Consider the following 23,389-nt stretch of genomic DNA (forward strand, 5'->3'; position numbering starts at 1 on the left):
ATAGAATTTTAATACAAGTTAGGTACACATAACTTAATGATTTCGTAATAAAATGAATGATGGGCGTTTCACTGTTTTTTACGTATGCAGAAGATAATAATGTTTGAAATAATTGAAAAACTTTATAAAACTAAATAGCCTTGTAAAACAATTAGATTGTGAATAAGGTGTGTTTAAGGAGTGTTCGGCTAATTTCTACAAAATATATTTAGGAACCATATCAGGTCCTAATTCCGTTGCGAAGCACAAGTACACAATTAAAGTAAAAATTAATTAATTTATTTTTAAAAACCGTTAGATACACGTTGTTGTTCATACCAACATAACCAATCCGATTATTATAAATACGAGTTGTTAGCCCGTCCTACGTACGGGAATTCAGTAGTCAGTTAAAACCGTGTACAATTCAGATCACCTAGTTTACACATATAAAGACAAAGTTTCTTGCAGTTTTAATGTGAAAAATCATCTTGTAAACAAATGTTGTGTGACTAAATATGTTTTTATTCCATCATAGGCCTATACGATATGCATTTTAAATCCGATAATTTTACAATAAAACAACAATTCTTGATCTTCTTTTTATGACATCAATATTTCCGGGCCTAATCTAAACAAAGCTAAAGCAGACAAACATTAATTGTAAACAAAAAACTACCATGAAGAATTAAAACATGTAAACTTTGTTATTTTTCTAATTTTTCCTTGAAAGTTGGAGCAGTAAAATAATTTGCATTTATCCTTTTTTATTAAGCCTCGTGTACAGATCGATTTGTAATGTGGTCTAATTAATTTTGGTTGAAACTGAGGTTTAAACTGTGGTCTAATTATCTCTACTAATCTTACTTATTTCCTATAATCAATGACAAAAATAAAATAACCTTATAGTTCCATAGTTTATATTTAACCAGCTGTTAGTTAAAACAAATTATATTGTTCTAAAACAAATCGAAGATTACAAAGATTGCTTTAAAAAATAATTTGAACATCCTAGTATTTTACTATGTATATTTAATTAATCTGTCATACTCTTACAGAAGAATTGAACGTATCAATGATTAGCACTACACATAGTATAAATAAGTCAACCCTAAGTATGTCTTTACATTTTTATCCAAATGCTGAATTTGTGACACAAAAGCTGAATGTTTACAGCTGTTATGTTAAGCAAATTATTTTATGCCAAAAGCTGGTTTAGAATCTTAGCGTCGGCTGCTAGACTTTTTAAAAATTAAAACTTAATTTCTAAAAAACTGGTACCCTAAACTAAAATTATGGCTTCGACATTCCCTAGTTTTCAAAATTATCTTTCTTTCAACACAAAAATAAAAAAAAATCCGTCGAGTGGTTGATTCAGAATCGTGAAATAAAAAAACACTGTTTCGTTTTAATATTATAGATAGATAGATTGGTCGTAATACCAACGGGCCTTATACTGTAAACAGCTTATCACGTAAATATGTAATTTACAGTAGTTGATATGCTGTTAAACGTAGAAAATATGTGTCTAATGAAGTGTAAAACTGGGTTTTTGAACGTAAATAATATATTTACAAATTATTTAGGCCAGTTAACATGGCTTACTTTTTTAAAATTTTGTTAAGAAAGTCATGTTTCACGTTATTTGAAACTCTGATTTACTTGGGAAAGTTAGTAGTGTAAATCGCCTAATTGGGGGGCACTGACAGACACACAAACAGAAATTTAGGGCTTGTTTCAGCTTTATCAGGATATGTTCCTTATAACATTGCCAAAACACACAAAAACGTCACAGTTCTTATTAATGTACAGTGGAATCTGTATTTGTATCCTTAAGGATTTTACAAATAATCACTTATTATTCACCAAAACAGTCCTTGATTCAATTTACGTAAACATTTCACATATTATTCAACATGGCGGCTTGCAGCTGTTATCATACAGGTGGTTTCAAGGTCACTGCACGACCTTTTGTTATCACAGGGTCTATATGACTCAGTACAGTTTAGATACTTACGTGTACAGTTCTTAAAAATTATCTTTGTGTTTTTATATTCTACATTGTATTATTTAAAAGTAAGTGGTATTTTAAGTTGTGTTAAATGAAACTGGTTATTTTGTACTGTGTTTGTAGTGAAAAATGAATTAGATGTTTGTGGGCTTTTTAGCATATAGAGGTTTTATGTTTGTTTATGTTTTACAGGCTATAGACATTCCTTTTATTCTATATACTGTGGTGTTGTATACAGTAATATAATACTAAATGTTGCCTGCGTCTACGGTAATATATTAAATGGTTGTCAAAGAACATTTATCAGTAAGTTAATTTAGATGTACTCATTTTCCCTGAACAATATACAGAAATATATACGTCTAATAACACTTGCAATAATATATTTACACTTATACTGTTGACTTACAAAACGGTAAATACATGTAAAAGTTGGTAAGTGTTAATTTAATAACACGTACAATGCTAATCAAGAAGTTATGTACTCATTTTATCTATATTATTAGCAGAATTAACAGTACTGTATTTTCCTCAAATTATAATATTTTATTTTAATAGTGCTGAATATTCTGTCTCAAATGATGTTACTAAACAAGATAATATAATTAGTCACTAAAATAAACAATAATTGTCGTCGCTTTGCACTTGCTTAAAATAAGCAAGGGATTAAGGGACAGGGTGAGAAAACAACATTCTTTAACGTCTTAGTAGAAAAATAAATTGCAGTTACCATTATTTTGTTTATAAAATATAAAGCTTTGCTTAGATGAAGAGGCGAAATAGCATTGGGCACCCAACTAAATGTATTGGAAAAAATAATAATAAATAATCATTCAGAACCAACGTCATAAATGGATTTAAAAAAAAATCTGAAAAAATAATCAATGTAACATTTTACTATACCGTTGCCATATATACTTTTATATGATAGGCCTACGTCAATAACAAATTCTCAATAGGCTTAATACGAGTATACTCTTCTAGTAGGGCCCAATATATGTATAACTATAGAATCACTGATAGGCTTATAACATTCATGGTTGCATAATCGTTGATAAAAGTTGTAATTACTTAAAATCTGTAGGTACAGTAGTTTATAAAAACCAATAAAAAAACAAACTAGTATTTTCAGTCATACAACTATATAGAACGTTCTGTATTGTTATAGGATTTTATTCGGGGGTTTTTTCATGTGTTTGTATAACATTGAGATTTGTCTCTACTTCATAAACGTATCAGTTCCAAATAAAAGTGTTTATTTACAAAGTTCGCATATTTTACCCTCAACAGTAGGGCGTTTTCTGTTCATTAGGGGCAAATGGAGTGCAATGCTAAGGGTAATTGCATTATACTCTGTTACCCAATAATCAGCTGTTGGATGCTGTGCTTTTCATCTCTCGTTTATATTCTCTGTAAAATGTTCTGAATGTTGAGCTTTGATTTACCGAAGTATTTACAAGATTATAAAATATTGTTGAACGGAATAGTTTGAAACTTTTAGTAGTTTATGTTAAGTATTAATATAACGGATTGATAACACTGAAAACTTCATAGGAGTACTAAAATCTTTACAAGTGCTTTGTATCAAGGTATGAATATATTAGAAAAGCTATTCCTGTTGTATGAACATGCTGTTCTGGGATAGAACATGTAGTGCCTGTTAAATGTCATAAATTACACATTGTTTACGAAATAAATATATATTTTTAATTAGCTATTTACATTATGTGATTTGAGAAAGTTAAAGAAAACTTGATATTAAAGATCATTGAAGTTATAATATTTTTACAATGATTTCCAAACGTTATTTACTTTACAAAGTTCTACATACGAACTTAAAAAGCATCTGACGCATAGTCCTAGTCCCCCATAAAAACGGCAATAGTGTTATAGCAATCCTGGGTTAAACAATTTCGCGAAAATATTCAGCTAATTTGGTTCATTACTGAATAAAATAAAAAGTGGTTTTATTTGCAAATACAGTACTCGTAAATGTAAGGAAATTAAACAGATATAAGAAATCAAAAAGTAAATCAGGTCTAATAGTTTTTTCCTTGCCATAAAAGATGATACCCCTCATTCCCCAACCATCTCATTCCAACCCAACCCCCCTCTGAACCCCCCCCCCCCAAATCAACCCCCCAACACACACACACACCCAAATTGTACATTAATTGTATTGTTTCCTCATTTCCATAATACTATACATAATAAACGAGTGTATGCTTTAATAATACGTTATCTTGGTAAATTTATCCCGATCGTGATAACAAATTAGAAGAGGGTCCACAGTTATACACGAATACCTATCTTATATTCACTGTAATATATTTCACCATAATATAATTATAATTAATATTATATTCACTATAATAATACGCAATATACGGTACATCTCCACTCCACATATTACCAAAAAGTGGCAACCCATCTTCACTCAAGTTTCAAGTCGACTCTTAATCTTCGCCCTTAAGGGTTCTTAAAATCTGCAAGCTAGGCCGCTTGAATGCGTAGGATAGGTCAAGTGCGTTAACCTTGTTAGAATTTTAAAATAAACCATAATTTGTTATTGATTGCAATCAATAATGTTTGGGATAGTTTATTTAAAGTTTTTTATAGTTTTGTTTGACATTTCTCCATAAACTTGGTTCATCTGACTGATTCGGCCAATTTGGGGAACATATATGTTTATCCATTTACTTTTAAAAGTGAATTTTCCCCATTACTACTTCTTTATGTAAAAGAACGGTCTAAGCTCTGACGCTTAGATGATTAGATTATAAGATGACAAATGTTAATGAAAACATTTTACTGTCAAAATATAAACAAAGGACAAAATGTTGGTGTCATTATAATGAGGGTGACAAGCGGAATATAGGTTCAGAACCAATTGTGTTTTTTTAGCGAATTTCCTATATCGAGGAATAAGCTATTACCGTAGGTCTCATGGTAAGACCTGGACCCGGGACCGATTTACTTTTTAGTTTGAGGTCCCCAGAGGCCAAAAACACCATCCGTTCAAATTCATCATTGGCGAACCAGCATGATCGGACTATGGGAACAGGGGTTTATGGGGGGTTTCATGGGGTAAAAATGAGGGATTCTAAATTTCACCCTGAAAACAAAAAATTTTGCAATTTATTTCCAAACCTTTTTGTAGAGCTCAAAAAACAAATTATTTAGTATATTGAAGCATCGTTGTATGCCTAACGGTTACGGAAAAAATCCCCAAAAAGAGTAAATTTAAAATTACCATGTTATTTTTATGGATAGGCCTAATAAATAAGCTGTTGTAACTTGCTTGTCTATGGACATATTTTAATGGAATTTTGAAATTTTGTTTACTTCATACTAAGCTATCAATATTTTAATAAATTACCCCCTATTTTCTTCCCTCTGGCAGCAAACCTAAGTACTGTAGTTATTAAAATTAATTATATTTAAATAGGAAATAAATATTACAATTTTAAGGACATAATTTAGTGGAATTCCAGCCAGGTGGTGGAAATTTGCTTAGTCTGCAGGTTTGATGCGGCGGGGGTATTTATCAAACTAACAACCTTCATATTTAAAAGCAAGGACTATAGCCGCATGGCTACCCGGCCAATCAATGACATTAATACTATGTAAAGTGTAAAATACTTTTTTTTGTACAGAATGCCTAATAACAGTATTACCAATATTATCACTTCCCCAGCTGATATCTCCCGACCTAGTAATACAGGCATGGCTGCCATGCAGTTTTACTACAAACTATAAGAACTAGTCATTCCATTCCCATTTTTAAGTTGTGGCTACTTTTAGAAAACCCTTGCTCAATGTTCATAGTCAGGGTTTGCTGATATAAATGAATTATATCTGTCCAATACGCCAACTTCTTAGTCAAACCAGACTGAAAGGACAACTTTTTGTAATTTACAGGAATTTGTGTCACGTCAACTATCTCAAAGAAAGATTGATTAAAAATGCTTACCCACAGCAATCGTTTTGAGCAGCTCATTCTACTAAATGTTCTCGTTTGGTGAAACTTGGTACAGCTGGTCCATACAGATGGGATTTTTTATCCAAAATCCATAGCCACATCTTTCCTCTATCCATGTCTAAGTACCGTGTAATTGACAAATCACAGCTCCGGCTATATCATGCGATGACCTTGGTGTCTCCACGATAGCATTATCAGTAGATGGGTCACAAGGTCGCCCCTCAGGATGTAACTCATTGTTTAGGCTGGGACGCGGGTGGAATCACAATCGCCAATCAGTGGAATATCCACTCGAACAGAGTTAGACGGCTAACTCAGATGAGAGTTGAAAATAACCGTTTGGAGAACATTATTTTGAAACACCAACAGAGTTGAATTATGGGAGTAAGTCGAGATAAGAAGTTGAAAAAGGTGAAGAGAATCTACTCGAACAATGAATTGAGTTGGCTGATAAACAATTTGGCTTGGCTTAGATAATGTATTCAAGAACTTCTATGCCAAATTTCATTACAATCTGTTAAGGCATTTACGCCACACTACATTATTTTGACGAACTTCCCACGCACGTATTTAGTCCAGAAAACAGCTGTTTGCCGCCAGCTTATTCAAATGGGGTTTCATTGCGTACTAATGTGCTGCAATGAGTTTTACCGGACACTAATCAGCTGATTGTACTGTATTTAGTATTTAGGTGGCAATGAGTGGTTATAAAAAGAAACATAACCTCTCAATGACTAGTGATTTTTAGTCCTTTAGTTGGTGGAAATATATAAGGATTTGTACAGATTTAGTAGTATGGCGTAAACTATCGTACGTCACTCGTCCAAAATGTGTGTACCGGACTCGTATGGTAATCCCGTACTCGACTTCGTCTCGCACGGGAACGACCACACTCGTCCGGTAAACACTTATTTTCAGGACTAGTAACGTAATATACTATTGGGTGTTATAACCAATTCATTACCCAGCATCCTTTTACAGCCACCATCTTGATGACGTCATTACGGACCGAGGTCCTTAAAAATTGGGGTCTGTGCGGTTTTACGTTTAGGGACTTGTATACTATAACTATTTTAAGTGGCATGTTCTCCACCAGAACTAAAATATTCTTCCACTTTATACAACCATACCCCACTACAGTCAGGTCCAGAGGCCCAATAATAAAGCTACTGTTTTTCACAGCATCAAACCGTGTAGATATGATTAGGCACCCTAACCACTCATTCACCCGTCATCGTTTTTTATTCATGTAATGATAATTCACGTAGAAATAGATGTATGTAATTCAAAATTATTCGTATATTAAAAAAGTAAATGTAATGAGAACGAATAAACAGCTCTCGCCCTACTTAGCGAATTAAATTCCGCTGACCCTTGGTCGTGTTCAATAAACTGTACAGTAAGGTACAGCCGGGTACAGCACACCTGGGTAGAAATTTATCATTAGTTAAACGCGGTTGTTTTGATATTATTAAACCATTTATAAATTGTTGGTCAACTTTTAACAATCTAAAATACTACTTTATGTGGAAAAAGAAAGAAATATATAGATGACCTTTCTTTTCAACAAATCAATTAACTGATCATGTTTTCAAAAAATGAGTGGGAATATAATGCTAGTAGTTAAATTGACTTATAACACATTATTTTTTTACCTCCGGTAAAATCTCAAAAAAGGGGTTAAAGATATATTTTCACCAGGATTTTGTTTAATAGTGCAATGATCAAGAACAATCGGTTCAAGTTATGGTTTTGGACAGTCAATAGTGGTCAAAATTAAAAATTAATAGGTCTACTCATTAAATACCTACATATGTTTTGTGAAAATTCTCAAAACCGTTTTAATATATTGGGTTTCTTTAAGAGGTTTGAAAATTTGATAAAATGTGTGATGTCAAGAAAATTTTTCCCGTTGTAATTATCTAAGGTACTTCATATTTTAATTAGCAACACCTGCTTCTATGAAGATAAAAGAGATGTCAGTGATCAAGTAGGCTACGTAAACTAATATAAGGAGCTTAAATGATATAACTCACTCTCATTAGCAAAACTGTTTACTGTGTTGTTTTGATAGCTGGGTAGAGTACCATTCAAACTTATATGTATTACATTGTAAATGTTTTTCTCCCAATTAGTACTATGTTGATGAAGTTTTTTCTCAAATAATCACCAATAAGATGGTAAGAATTACTACAAGTGATGGTAAGAAAATGTTTGAAATATCCAAATATGCAATCATAAATATAATGATTTTCTTTACCTTAAGGTTTAAAAAGGACAGAATCCAATATTTAATTTTAAGGTATAATTTTGGCATGATTTGAACAAAATATAATATTTTATGTGATAAATATAAAATAAATACCCCCGCCACAGCAAACCTGCCCTCTACGTGAATTTCCATTTGCCTGAAATGATTTCAATTAAACCTGTTTACATTAGGTTTACGAGTACCTTTCTAGGTTTTCTGCTACAGGGAAACTAATAAAGTGTGTTTTTAGTAAAATATAAATAGCTTATTATAAAATAAATAAATTTGCCAAGTGTTATCTAAATATATCCATAAACAAGCAAACTACAACATTTTACCATATTCTCCATAAGAACAACATGGGAATTTTAAAATATATTTTTTTTAATTTTCTCCGTAACTAATAACATTACAAAAACACTTTGATGTGCTGAATTATTTAGTTTTTTACGCTCTATAAAAAGTCTGGAGAGAAATTGTGAAATTTTGTGTAATGGGGGTCAAAAATGAGAAACCCCAATTTTTACCCCATAAAACCCCCCAAACTCCGTTCCCATGGTCTGATCATGATGGTTCCCGAACTCATCTAAGTTTATCCCACCTTACAAACCAAATTTCATTCAAATCGGTCAAAAACTACTCAAGTTATGACGTTCACTAACACATATAACTATATATACACATCTGTAAAAATTTGAACGAATGGTGTTTTTGGCCTCTGGGGACATCAAAATGAAAAAAGTAAATCGGTTTCGGACCTTGGTATTACCAACGGTAATAGCTACTTCCCTATAGGGAAATTTGCTAAAACTATTTTAATATTAGTCTCAATTTGGAAAAAATAATAATCCATGTAAGATTAGGAAGTATTTTAAAAATGTTTTAAAGCGTTAAAACAGGTTTAAATCGAAATTCAATTCAATCCTCTAAACATGTTCATTTGCTTGTAATAGATTCAGTTTTCGTCTGGTTCAATTTCCATAATATTACCATTAGCTTTGAATTTAGTAATTAACTGTTTGTTACTGTAGTAACCTTAATCTTCATAGTAAAGATAAGAGCTTCAGTAGGCCATGGAAAGTAATATTCTTAAGTCACATCATTCGTACAATACTTTAATACGTTACCTATTTAATGTAGAGCTTTTATATTTATTGAAATTCAATGGCAAATACATTTCTCTATTAAATATTGCAAATAGGACTCATATTTTATGCAAATTGAATTGGAAATACATTTAATAACATGGTATTTTCTGGATTTATTTTCCCAATTTGTCGAAAGTGTTTATTGACGAAGTAATACACTATTAAAGTAAATTCATTAAAAAAACATAACATTTTGTATATTAAAACGTGCGGAGGTTTTTTTATCCAACAACTTTGAATCATGTCAGATTGTCATGATTTTTTTTTGTTGGAAGAAATATAGTTTTGAAAGAAAGGGAATGTTGAAGCCATAATTTTAATTTTGGGTTTCAATTTTTTATTTATTAAGTTTTAAGTTAAAGTTCACCAACCAACGCTTTTAGTTTGTCTTAGTGTAATTTGGCTTAACTAACAGCTGGTTTCAAAATGCCACTGAAATGTTTACGTTATTAGTCATAAAGGTATTTCATATTATTGAATGAGATATAATCTAATTTCTGTAAGTGTGAGTATTTACAACAATATTATAAGGCTGGCCGCTTAGTCAGGGTCAAGAAACAGGGTCAATACCTTGCTTATTAATACATTTTGTAAACATGGTATTTAAACACAACCTTCCTCAATGGAAATATCCAGTTTCCTTTCCTATTTTCCTCAATTCCTTAGCCCGGGGATCAACACAGCTGATTCGAAAGTAACCTTCAGTTTTGCCAACTTATGACGTCATAACGCAACCGGTAATCAGCTGTTTGTGAACCACAACCGGTTCTGGTTCCTGGGATTTCCCATTGTTGTAACAGTGTTACCAACGTGTAAAAATGCTATAATGGTTTTAATGGAAGAATATACTTTAAACAGCTGTTTAGACATGAAACATATGTTTCAAGAACAGTTGGTTGAGCGTGTAATCGTTGAACGTTTGTAGTGCGATTTCATAATTATTGTTATTCAACTTTATACGTTCATATAATCAACTTGATATATAATAATTGCTTTCTTGTTAGCATAAACATAATTCTTGCTTAAACATAAATTTAATTTAACATCAATTTGGTCGAAATCTGAATCACAATAATTGTATCTTTAATAAACATATTTGATGTATTATTGAATTACCAAATGTTAAACTAATGAGTATATTTATGTTTTTAACTATAGTTTTCCATGCACTTCTACACTACTTAACCATCACAATACCTGTAAATATGAATTTTCCATACACTTTGGTACACCATGACTTATTTTAGTAAAACAACTTTGAGTAAACAAAACTCTGTAAAAATGCTAATCTATTAAAAATTAAACTTCCTCTCTCTTTATAATAATTTACTTTAAAAAACAGGGATTTTACGATCCTATGACACTTTGCCTGTTTATCCTAACAAAAGTTGTATAAAAGTTCAAGTCTACAACTCAATTGGCATTTTATAATTAAATACAATGTTTAAACGGCCCACCTGAGGTCTGAGCAGGTAATTCCGCAGGAGAGACCCGTGTCATCATGCACTCTAGTGGCGGCCGCAGGAGTTACTGATTGTTGAGTAGTGAGTATAGTGACGTCACTACTCTGTCACTTGTCAATGTCACTAGATCACTAGCTACACTAGCTACACACTGCAGACTGTAGGCTTATCACTAGCTTTTCGTGCTGGATTACCTTATCAACTGCTACGTTCATTGTGGGCCCCAGTGGCTTTTTTGCACGTGAGGTGTATTCGAGGAGGTGTTTATCTTTTGTTTATAATTAATGTTTAGGAATATCATTAATATGGGGATGAAATAGGGAGTATTCTAACCTAAATTGAGTGAAGGATGAGTGCAGAATCGAGTGAAATTCCATATTACTTACTGAGATCAACTAAATCTTAAGTCAGTATTAAATATTTTAAAACCCAACGATTAGGGATAACTAGATCACGTCTCTACAATGTTTAAAGTTTGCTAACTTGTCTCAGCATTAAAAAATTCAAATAATTTTTTAGCTGATACGAAAATATATGAGATTCATTACATTTCTAGCAACTGTAGAGCTATTAATCAATTTGCAAAAGGTCTAAGAAAATCTGTTATTTCTAAAGGAATTTGGAGGGAAAGTACGAAGTAATATTAACATATATGTGTGTAAGAACGCTAGTCATTTTCTGGTTCAAGCTTAATCGCTACTTAGGTAAATAGGAATTCTCAACAATTTGATGAGAAAAATGTCAAAAAAATTGTGCTTAGATTAGATTATTAAACCTAACATGTGAATACCAACGTTTGAATCCAAACAAATCCTTATCCCTCACTCCCTTACTATGCTAATGTACTCCTACTAAATTATATTTTGTAAAGTAATATAGTCCGCTTGAATCGCTTAAACTTGAAATAAAACTAGTTTTACTAACAATAAATTTCTTTATTTCAACCTCTTGAAAATAAAATCAAAGCAATAAATCTTTTAGTTTGTGAAACTTCCAATAATTATTTTATGAATGGTTTAATATTACAACAGCCGCCCGGAACTAATGATAAATTTCTACCCAGGTGCACAGTACTGTATATTGAACGTGACCAACGGGAAGGCGGGATTTATTTCGATAAGTAGAGCAAAAACAGTTTATCAGTCTCGTTATGATATTTTTCTATTGGTTCATTATCATTTTTGAAATATATTGTTGTATGGATTACTATACATGAATCGAATAGGTATTCGAGTGGTTATAGTGATCGTAAAAGGTCGATGGTTTATCTTCCGATAGATAATTGGATTTTCCATTCTAAATTGGGCCTAGCTGTCCTTGATCATTTGACTTTCAATATGTAAATAGATTTAACGTAAAATAGTGCAATGAAACGGCTAAATGAGGTACAAAAGGGTACATAACCAAAGTGTATTATACAGGGTTAGGCAAAAGTCTAGAAACCCCCAGTTAACTTTTTAACGCGTTGCAGTAGGAAAACCAAACTCGGCACACATTTACAACATAAGAAATTGCACTTTTTCATCAAGGTTACAACTTTGCCCCAACCCTCAAAATGGGGTATTTCGGGGTCAGCCCCAAATTTTCAAATGTAAATACCTATCATGTGACCCCTCATTTTAAAGGTTTTATCAAGAGAAATTGAATGGTGCAAACCAGAGGTCAGTATCGCACCCTTAATCAAAATTGCAGAAATTTTGAAATATCCCCTATTAACTTTTTAACAGGTTATAGCAGTAAAACTAACTCAGCATACCTTTGTAAAAAAAGAGAATTCACCTTTTGGTCAGTATTAAAATATTAAATTTTTAAAGTTAACCGGGGGTGTCCAGACTTAATCCCCGTATCCACTTTTGACACGTGCATCTTTAAAATCGGATCAGTAGTTACTGAGAACTTACTCTTTCAACTGTGTTTTAATAAAGTCAATAATGATAACAAACTTTTGAGAAACCTGTAAACCACTAACCAATCAACCGCATATTTGAATGAAAGGTCTTTATGTGAAACTTTCGTTAAAAAATCCGAAAAATATAAGTTTTTCCATAAACACTCTCCTAAGGTCACAAACTTTAGATTAAAAGGCTGCATTTAATCAGATTTAAATTGAAGATACACCAGCTGTTAGATTTGTTTTGGTTTAAAGTTTGTTACTGTTTACTTAGATTCTCATTAAAATGTATGTTTACATTACAATAAAGTTATTAGTTCAGATAAGTAGGATCGGAATTTACCTTTATAATTTGCATGGTAAGTGTGCGTATTTTTTTACAGTATTACTAGAGACCCACCTTATTCTCTTTAGTATTCACGCCCCAGACAGAACAACTATAGAATAATAATCTTACAGAAAGGTATCCAGGACACATGGTGTATAAGTACTTGTCTAATGATTACCATGCAGACTTCCATGAAGATGGTTGTTCCGAAAGGATCCTTGTGTTATCCTCATGTCCTGACGTACCTTCTGGTGTTTCAGTGGCATAACCTAACCTAACTTAACCTAACCTAATCTAACCTAACATAACCTAACGTACCTTCTGGTGTTTCAGTGCATAACCTAACCTAACTTAACCTAACCTAACCTAATCTAACCTAACCTAACGTACCTTCTGGTGTTCCAGTGGCAGCTCTGACTGATGATGAGTGCCAGAAGATCGCAGAGGTGTTGGAAAGAGATGCGGAGGTGCGGATGAGGGAGGAACGACGGATCAGGTCAGTGGAACTATGGAAACGGAATAGGGATTAGAGGAGGAACCTAGAAACAGGCCGGAGGAATAGATGAATAGACATGAAATAGAAGGAAAATGAGAGAGAAACAAAGGGTCGTGTCGGTGTAACTTATGAAAGGGACATTGGATAAAGTATTACCTTTGACTATTGATAGACATTCCATCTCCATGTTAAAGTTGTCGCCAGGTTTAATCATATTTGTCTTAGTTGATGTGAGCCACCTACAGATTGCACTAATCTAAATTAAATTACCCTATTTCTGTCGAATACCGATGGTTTATACCAGGTAAAACTGATGGAACGACTTTTAATGAGCTATAGCAACTGTTATGACCAATCAACTAGGTCATTAACCAAAAATAAGGTAGAAAATAGAATTTTAAATACTAGAGCATTCTGTGACTGGCTCACACATCTACATTCTTTTTAGTAAAAAATTTGCGACAGCTGATCAATATAGATGGGATGTCTTCTTTTGTATCCAAACCTAATTACTCGTTTTACATCCCTCACTCCATGTTGAATCGGGTTGTCATATAACGGTTTTTAATCCAATAACATTTAATTACTGTGGCCTGAAGGTACTTCTTTTTGACATGATCTCGTTTTACAAACCAAGGTTGGAAAATGAACGAGGGTCGAAAAGACATTTTTTTCCGGGTGTTAATTATATTCTACACTATTCATGAAGCTAACCAATGTACAAATGTACAAAACGTTTTAACTTTAAAGCTAAACCCATGCCCAAATAATATCCTTTACTTAATTTGATTTGATTTCTTTTTGCCCTGAAGGTTAAAAAAGATCCATTTTATTTGCGATATGCATGTACCTCGAATAAACAAGAACAAGATAAGGTTATTCTCAAATAACAAGATTTTCTGCAGTGTAACAAAAAATTTACAACATACATTTACCAAACTTCTATGGGAAGGGTAAATACCAAAAGAGGGTCGTCCAAATATTCATCCAGTGAAGAAAACAAATCCAAGCGTTCATGCAGTGTCCACCAAGCTTATACAATTCCTAAGCTTCAGAAAAAGTTGTAAAATTGTTGTAGGTTTTGATGACCATTGTGAACACAGATTTCTGTGTTCTGATCAGTCCAACTCAATATTCCTAATATGAATGTCAGGCGATGTATAAATGGAAGTAAATCGCGATTGGTACAGTGGAAATACCAAATACAGAGTGTAGCGGGAAGGGCAAAATTGTTGACTATAAACATATACAAAAGAATAAATTAATTTATGTACTTGGCTGTACTATGTGCTATTAACTACTGTACTAACTGATGTCGCATCTATTGTGTTTATCAAACTGCATTTCCCACCTCCGCAAATTGTTCAAGCCGCTGCCGACAGGTACCGCCACCTTCCATATGGCTGATACTAAACTTATAGCTTGATTAACATCAAAGTAAAAATATTTGTCGATTTGCTCTCAGGCCATTTTTATTTAAAAGAATTACACATCTTTCGCTCTTTAAATCAGCCTTCACGACTACTGTAAAAAAAAACTCAAAACCGATGCATTATGTAAGTTTAATGAAAAAATCATAAAATGAAAATGTTAACTTAATAGTAATAAATTAAGTCTTATTTGAAACTTTATTTCACCAACTCATTACAGCCACCCGTTGCTTCCCTGGGTTCTCTTTCATCCAAACATTGTTATAAAATGGTCCATTTTTATGTAAACATTGCAGCAAATTTTGTAATAAAAATAATTTAGTTCAAACAACATAATCCATTCTGAAATACTGTTTTTCTCTTATAAAATTATTTTGAAATTGGACCAAGTTAAATTTGTGTCTAGCCTATTATTTTTTACCTTAACATTAACAAAAAGATCGGTTGAAACAACCTCAAAAAGTTTATACAAAAAAGTGGATTTTGGTTGACGAAGCGATTTTGGGAAAATTTAACCCATAGAATTTCCCGGAGTTTGTGTGTTTACTTACGGGACACTCTGTAAATTTAAAACCACTGAACTAAAAAGTCTTAAATTGAACACGAAGTCAGATATATTGACTATACATACTCGAGTTTTTAAAATCAACTCGCCTAAGCACCATAAACGTAAACATTTTTGAAATGGAGCTTTTAAAATTATATAACAATCGCTCTTCACTAAAGAAAAAAATAGATTTTTAATGTTTTCTCTGTTTGAATTTATTTCGTCTACCTTTTCGATAAAGGGGCCAAATGAAATCAACGAATACAAAATTCTTTTCAACCTGACCACCTTGGATTTTGAGAAAATTTTACATTATTGTAGTATTTTGAGTCATGAATCCACATATGCTGAAAAAATCTATCCATCATCGTTTTTACGATATAAATTTTGTATTTAATGGTAAAAATTTGCGTTTTTTAGCTTGCGTGCCAACCTAAAAATTTTAATATTTAATATTTAATATTGTCTTGGATGAGTTCTGTTGGTCCTATTAAGTTGTACAATGGCTCTTTTCAAAGAGGATTCAAATGCCTTTAATTTGATACATGATAGCTATATGATTAAAATTAAATAGACCTTCCTATATTTTAATTTAATTAGTCATCTTTTGCTATAATAAAAACTAAATCGGGCAAGTAAACAACATTATTCAAGTTAGCAATGTTATTTAAATTCACAAAATCAGTTTTCACTATACAAATTTGTTCAAGTGAGAATACATTATTTATCCTTATGAGCAGACATTCCCCAAAACTAAATAATTGTCATGGAATATTATCTTTTCACCACACTATGATGTTTTTGGCTGTATTACATGCGTTAATTGGTGGCTGAAAGTTACGTTTTGCTGGCCATGCCAGCTGTCATCGTAATTTGGGGACCGAGCAGGTTTTTACAGGCCGGGGCCGCAAAATCAGCTGCCCGCTTACTTACTTAAAACATGAATGCATTTTAAATACACAATCAAAATCCATAGCATTGCAATAGAATTGTGTTATTGTCACCGTTGCCTAGCAACCATTTATTTTTATTTTTGCTGATTCCTCAAATTATTTCATCACATAACCTTAGAGTTGTAGTTGTGTTGACTATTAGTGTGCATTATTTTAGTGGTGAATAGTGGTAATAGGGTATAGTGTGGTGAAAAATAGCGTTCTTACCACGGACCGAAATGGTTTTGCAGCTCTCGATCGATTTAAGTTCTCGACTTCGTCTCGAACTTAAAAACTATCTCGAGCCGGCAAAACCTCATTTTCGGCCCTAGGCACGAAATATACTATTGTATCAATAATTAGGTTGCTAAAAATGAAAAATGAAATAAAAAATGATACGTAGGATAAGAAATCTATAATGGAGTATGTATTTATCCATGTAATGCAAAGCATGGGACTTTTTTTTACAAAAATTAGAAGTAAATAGTCTTGTAGCTATATCTTAGCGCTTGGCAAATGGATATTCACATTCACATAAGTTGAAAAATATCTAAGAGTGACAACTTTCATGCATTTCTCTCAACGCGCGTAAAAATCCCACTTTCACATCGAGTTACGAGACGTAGAATTGTTAACGAAGCGAACGTGAGTTTTCTGCGAACTACAACCTGACCGAACCGATGATTACCAGAAGGAACAAGATAGAGAGTTGTCTAGGAGCTTGAAATGTTTATTATGTCTTTCAAATCGCAAGCTAAGCAGAAGATGTTTTATAATGCGGGTTGAAAAGTAGAAAATTGGCAAAAATTAAAATGGTAAAAAAGGAGGGAGCAAAAGGAGGTTATGACTCACCCTACATACTGAAATCAAGTGGGGTCAATCCTCTTCTAGCTAGAGTAGAATATCATCAGCTTGTTTTTAGTGCTCATGAAAGGCAGGCATTGGACACGATTATGGAGTATGTGTGTGCAGTGGAATTGCCAAGAAATAAAGTTTGAAATCGATTTCTTGATGGTATTTGACATATAGGTTAGAGAAGTAAACAATATAAATAAATGAATTTTCGTTAAGCTAAATCCTTAAGTTAAAATTCGCTGCCAGAATAGGTTTAATAGAAATACTTAACAAATAAAAGTAAAGTTACTTCAATTTGATATATTTTTAAAAATAACGACAACTATTTGGATAAATACTTGGCTCACTAGCAAAAATAAAGTTATTGTGATAACTGTGACCATTTGGTCCTGTGTGATCGTTGGATCATGTGCACAATTTCCGTGAAGCAACCGGTCTAAGTTCTATTGAAGCCAAGTAAATCCTACAATTAGGTATGATTATTAAATTAAAAGTCATAGTTTGGTATTAACTGTCTTTATAAAAAACCAAAAGTAAATATTTACAAACACAACATAAACAAATGAATATGTTATTTGTCATCTTCCCCTTGAGCTTGGAGTCCTAATATTTTTTTTATAAATCTATTATTTCTTCTCTTTATACCCTTATCTTTAATAGAAACTAAATAAGATCTGGGTTGTTGAAGTTTCTTCTCTACTCATCTTTTATTGAGTTGTACAATTTCAAACCATCTGTCCCCAGTAGATTTTTCAGTCTGGCTAATTGAATTTCCTTACTTTCTTTCGTTGTTTTTGTAGCAATAAAGTAAGTGTCGATTTCTTCCTTAAACTGTTTGAATTTGTCTGAAATGTTTCCCTCCGATAGGTTCAGTGGATCTGGTTTATTGAACTCCATAATATTTCAACTTTAATTTCTCTTCTTATATTTAAACTTTACTTTCTATTGTTCAAAATCGACTGCGCCATGATTATTAAATTAAAAGTCATAGTTTGGTATTAACTGTCTTTATAAAAAACCAAAAGTAAATATTTACAAACACAACATAAACAAATGAATCTTAAACATATGTTATTTGTCAAGGTATATGCCTTACTTTTTGGCTGTAATAGCAGAGAACGAGCAAATATCCTACACAAAATAGTTTTATTAGTCAAGCCAGTTTTAAAAGATGGTAAAATGTTACGACATAAATGTAGCTGTGAACTAGCATCAGCTGACTAGTGTCCTTTATGTTTACGATTTTGGATATTTCGGTTGTCATGGTGACTAATGGGTGTTGAGTTGAATTAATGTTTAAAGAAGGTTCGTTTTGTTGTCCTGTTTTTTAAAGTGTAAAATATAACTAAGTTGTAGAAAGTTCTGAAGAGTTTTATTTTCCCACAATAAACACTAAACCATACTCGCAGATTCATGAGAAATCTGTATTTAGCTGATCCTAAATTGACTTAGCTTCACTCAAAATTAAATACACAAAAAGCTATAAGTATGATAGAAAGTAAGTAGTAAGCCGTTGGAAGAACAATGGGCTGAGATGTTGCTAATGGAATCCACATTCTTTTGTAAAAGCCGAAGCTGGGTTTAATTTGTGATTCAGTACAATTACTGTTTATTATTATTATTTAGCTAGTAATATCTTTAAGAGAGTATATTTGATTCATGATTTAACCCATCCATTTTATTTCCTGGTAGAGTGGCTAGTGTTCCCTTTCTAAACTGAAACCAACCGGTTCGATCTCAATAGGAAATCGCTTCAAATAACATTATTTAGACATTAATTATGAAACATAACGAGTTGGTGTTGTATACAACTATTTTATACGGATTTTACTGATACGTTGTAATAAACGTAACGTACAACACACAAAATAAATATTTAAAACTCTTCATCTTGAAGTATTGACCTATTAAACAACAAACAAGAACGGTCCCAAAACACCGCCCTGAGGAACTCCGCGAACGCAAGGTCGTAGTGATAGCGAGGTAGATAGTAGTGCCTGTCTGTCGCTACCATCAGTCCGTCAGTCTACCGCGCACCTTGGACTAGAGAGTGTCTCAGTGATGGTACCCACGGGTACCTTGATATCGGGTGTGGTGTCTTTCGGGGTGCTAGCCGGTGTGTTTACAGGCGTGTGTTACCTGCTGGTGGTTGGACTCAAATGGATCGGGTGAGTCTCAAGTTTATTTGAAATAGGTAGTGGAAAACGCGGGAAAATACATTGTAGATCGTAAAGCTGTTGTATTTTCCTTGGATGATTGATTTTGCATATTGAAGTAGGAATGTGTATAGGTACCTGCTGTAGCATATTTGTTATTAAGGAAAACATAGCTGATTTAGCCACTCGCAGGTGTGCTGCAGTCTTATGTTTTCTCCCCACATTTTTGTTGTTGTGATAGTTGGATTTACATAAAATACCATAATTTGTAACAAGTTTTCCTTACAATTTGGGTTGGTTAGAAATAGTGATTCGTCAGTGAAAAAAGGTACATGAGTGCACTATGTCAACGGCTCAATTCAATTAGTTAATTTCTGGCTACATTTTGGTATGACAATGAGATATCTGGCTCTATTCAAAGTTCATAGTTAAAGCCAAGTTGAATAACTCAAGTAGGCCTTAAATAGATTAAATATGCGCCCTTATAGATACATAATCCTTATTCAGGCGAAGGCAATCCTAAAGTTTTTTACTGTTAGGTTCTTCAGGATCCCTCTTTGTACAAACAGCACAAACTTACGTCTTCTTGTTGTATGCTTTTCTCTCGTTAATTAAACAACCTTAAAACGATATATATGTTATTGCCCCTCGTAATCCACATAACCAAAAAGTAATGCATTATTCGTAACATCCACCTTAAAACTAAAAATACACATTCAGTCGGTGTTAGCGTACTAAAACGTAATCGAAACCACACTGACAGGCTTCAAGAATTTACAATAATTGTTACACAGATAGATTCAATTTAGCAAAACAATTTATTTAAGCCAAAACGCCCGAGAGTATTTAAAACAATTAGTCTTATTATTAATTGGGTAACGCCATAACCAACATAACAAAATGTATAGTTTATTGTAAGTTAAAAAGAAGAATGTGGAACTAAAAGGCGACTTTGGAAACTTTAAAGTTGTGGTTTTAAGACTAGACATGAGTGTTCATTAATAGCCTCAAAATTATTTATCTGGAGTAACGTGTTTGAGTTTGAACTCTACAAATAAGGTTGTAATGAATTTTCATTGCCAAACCGATGCTGAAGACTCATTTTTCATCATTATAGTTATTTACAAATTTGAAATCACAGGACTTAAATGCCGGGTTTATTCCCAACTAAAGTTTTTAAAAACACAACAAGTATATGGAGTTAATGAGCTATGGAAATTCCCTTATAACTCTTACAATACCTAAATAAACAATTATCTGTAAATTGTTTGCTACGCATATTAATTGGGTGTTTGACCTTGAAGATGTAAAGAACTATCGTCCAATGGGTTTCCAAATGATTCTAACGCATACATAAAAGTGTTTTACATGGCTAAGTGACTCGATGACAATGTTGTTTTTAAATTAAGGTCATTGGGTTCTTTGCTTGACAATCTAATCCGGTAGAAACTTATCTCTTAAAATAAAAATATCGAAATTTCTGCTAAGCTATTGGTCTTTAACAATGAATAACTGCTTGGTAATTAAATACAAACAAATGGTACTTAATGGCTAGGAAATTAATTAATCTTTTTAGTAATAGCTTATGGTTGATGCGAAGGCTTAACTTCTTTTTATACATTTGCTTAACTTGGATATTATTTCAATGGTCTTGCTCATATTATCATATATTATCATGGTGTAGGCTATAATGATTAAACATACTCCCTGATGAATAGATGTTTACCATCCGTATCTTGTTGTTATTGTCTTGTTATTACTTCAACACTTCCTAACCAATAAAAGTTTCTGAATATGGACTATTGCTTGTACTCTATTTGTTTACACAGAGGAGTAAAATATACCTTGAACAAAGAGAAATAAGTTTTTTGACGTTAATGCCTCAAACCATAGCCTCCTCTTATGTGTACTAGAGCAGGCTATCCTTAAACGCAATAAGGCACGAAACATGCATTTATCACCCCTATTTACAAAAGGATTAGAATCTTTCTTATAGCAAAGTATTTTTTAAAGTGATTTTTGCTTTAAAGCCTTAAAAAGCCCACCTAAATGCCCTTTCTGTAGCAGCAAACCTAGGTACTCATTAAAATTAATGTTATTTAAAGAGGAAATAAATGTGAAAATTGTCAGGGAATATTTTAGTAGAAATCCAGCCAGGTGATGGAAATTTGCTTAGTCTGCAGGTTTGCTGCGGCGAGGGTATTTTTACCTGGTGTACATTGAAAGCCACTTTGATATTGCTCAATCGCCGATGATATAATCAGATATCGTTATCTGTACAGATTAGTCTATATTACTTCAAACTATCGACTTTTTATATTAAAATATACAATATTAACTGATGGATTAGTATGAATAATTCAAAACCACGATACCAATGAATATTTTTCCTTTTTCATAGACTTACATCGGGTGCGTTTCATAGGGTCCAAGACTGCGAAGTAGTTTCATAATTTAAAAAGTTATATTTTAGAAAGGTGTATAATGACCGAAACTAAATTAAGGATTTTTATAATTCCTAAGTACCGTGATGTCCAAAACCAAAATGTTATTTTTTAACGCAATTGTAGTGCCAAAAACGTCCAAGAAACATACCCTTTACCTTACATAAAAAACTAAATGTTCACCTTAATTTTTACTTTTCTATAAATACTAGTAATAGAGATTCATTGAGAAAAGTGATGGTAATATGGAAAGTCTGAAGTAAATTTAACGACAGTCATCGGGTGTGGAAAACGTGATAAGAGCCGGAAAGTCTTGAAGATGACATAAACAAGGAATTAAGATATGGTTTCCCTTCGATTATCCAAGTCGAAAACAATCATAAATCATGTATTAGGCCTATCTGTTTTGGACTTGGATTCCTCAAAACTCTTTGGAAAAAGGAGATTCTACAACTTTTTTCATATCGAGTCACTGTCAGAATTATTCTAATTGAAAAAATGACGCAGTTACTTCCTTGAGGCCATGTTTTGTCTGTAACCACTTTATGATGGTCACTAATGATCATATTATGATAACAGCTGATCTCCGACCTCTAGATCTTACCCAGTCATGCTGTATGACGTAATGATTACGTCATTGCGCACCTGATCCGCGGAAACAGCGAAACGTCGGAGTTGTTAACGTTGTTCTTCCTCAAGGTGGATTTTTTATCCGGAACCTGTTTCTTGAGACTTCATGGGCAACTTTGTAACAAGTGGAGTGATTATTTTATTTCTTACGAATCAATTTCTACTTACTTATGTCATTTACTTTGGATAGCCTTTTTTCGTGTCCTGCCATCACACCCAAGGTCGTTAGGTTCTGGCATGAAATATTTTTATACATTAGTTTAGGCTAGGTCTAGAGGATTGCGGCATTATCATATATTTAAAAGCTATTTTTGATTGGCTGGATTTGAACCAGAGACCTGTGAGACCAAAGCCCGTGCTCTACCACTAGACCATCACGCTTCCTTGGATGCAGAAGTATACATTCCATAAAGACAACTCTTATATTGGCCTCTTGCTGTTGGAAGAATACATAAACTTGTCTCAAGTATCTACATACTAAAAAACGGCTGAATGAGTGAATCAGTGTCCTATCCAAGTTATATTTACTTTTGTAGTTTTTCTCCAAAATTACGATAACTTAGGTTCCAAGTATGCTATCGCTGAATAGGAGGCCTTTTGACATAAATCTATCGCCAATCTACAGCCCTATGTCCTATATAACTGTGCGCACTTGTAGTCTACTGCTACCAAATGTTAATCTTAAAAAATATAAAAAATATAATTTTTTAAAGCCCCAATGTAAGGTGATCTTGAGATTACATCTAGATGGACATTTTTCCAATTGTAATCTTTCACATTTTTTTCTTAAAAAGTATATCAAAACTACTTTTAATTAAGCTTTGGAATGGGTTTCTGATAATGAAT

At 32.7% G+C, this 23,389-nt stretch overlaps 2 protein-coding genes across 2 annotated transcripts in view; one reads left to right on the plus strand and one right to left on the minus strand.

Annotated features, from left to right (window-relative positions):
• Positions 1-10,898, minus strand: part of LOC128996485 (uncharacterized MFS-type transporter C09D4.1-like) — a 54,681-nt gene extending 43,783 nt beyond the window's left edge. Inside the window, exon 1 of the mRNA XM_054421849.1 lies at positions 10,829-10,898. Within this exon, the coding sequence (XP_054277824.1) occupies positions 10,829-10,874 (46 nt within the window). The 5' untranslated portion in view covers positions 10,875-10,898. The remainder of the gene's footprint in view (positions 1-10,828) is intronic.
• A 1,581-nt stretch (positions 10,899-12,479) lies between these two features.
• LOC128996588 (uncharacterized) overlaps positions 12,480-23,389 on the plus strand; it is a 92,336-nt gene continuing 81,426 nt past the window's right edge. Inside the window, exons 1-2 of the mRNA XM_054421983.1 lie at positions 12,480-12,495; positions 13,459-13,549. Coding sequence (XP_054277958.1) covers positions 12,480-12,495; positions 13,459-13,549 — 107 coding nt within the window. The remainder of the gene's footprint in view (positions 12,496-13,458; positions 13,550-23,389) is intronic.

The sequence above is a fragment of the Macrosteles quadrilineatus genome, unplaced genomic scaffold (genome assembly GCF_028750875.1).
Source record: "Macrosteles quadrilineatus isolate MER2022 unplaced genomic scaffold, UCM_ALF_1.0 Scaffold_6__1_contigs__length_79288215, whole genome shotgun sequence".
Classification (NCBI taxonomy): domain Eukaryota; kingdom Metazoa; phylum Arthropoda; class Insecta; order Hemiptera; family Cicadellidae; genus Macrosteles; species Macrosteles quadrilineatus.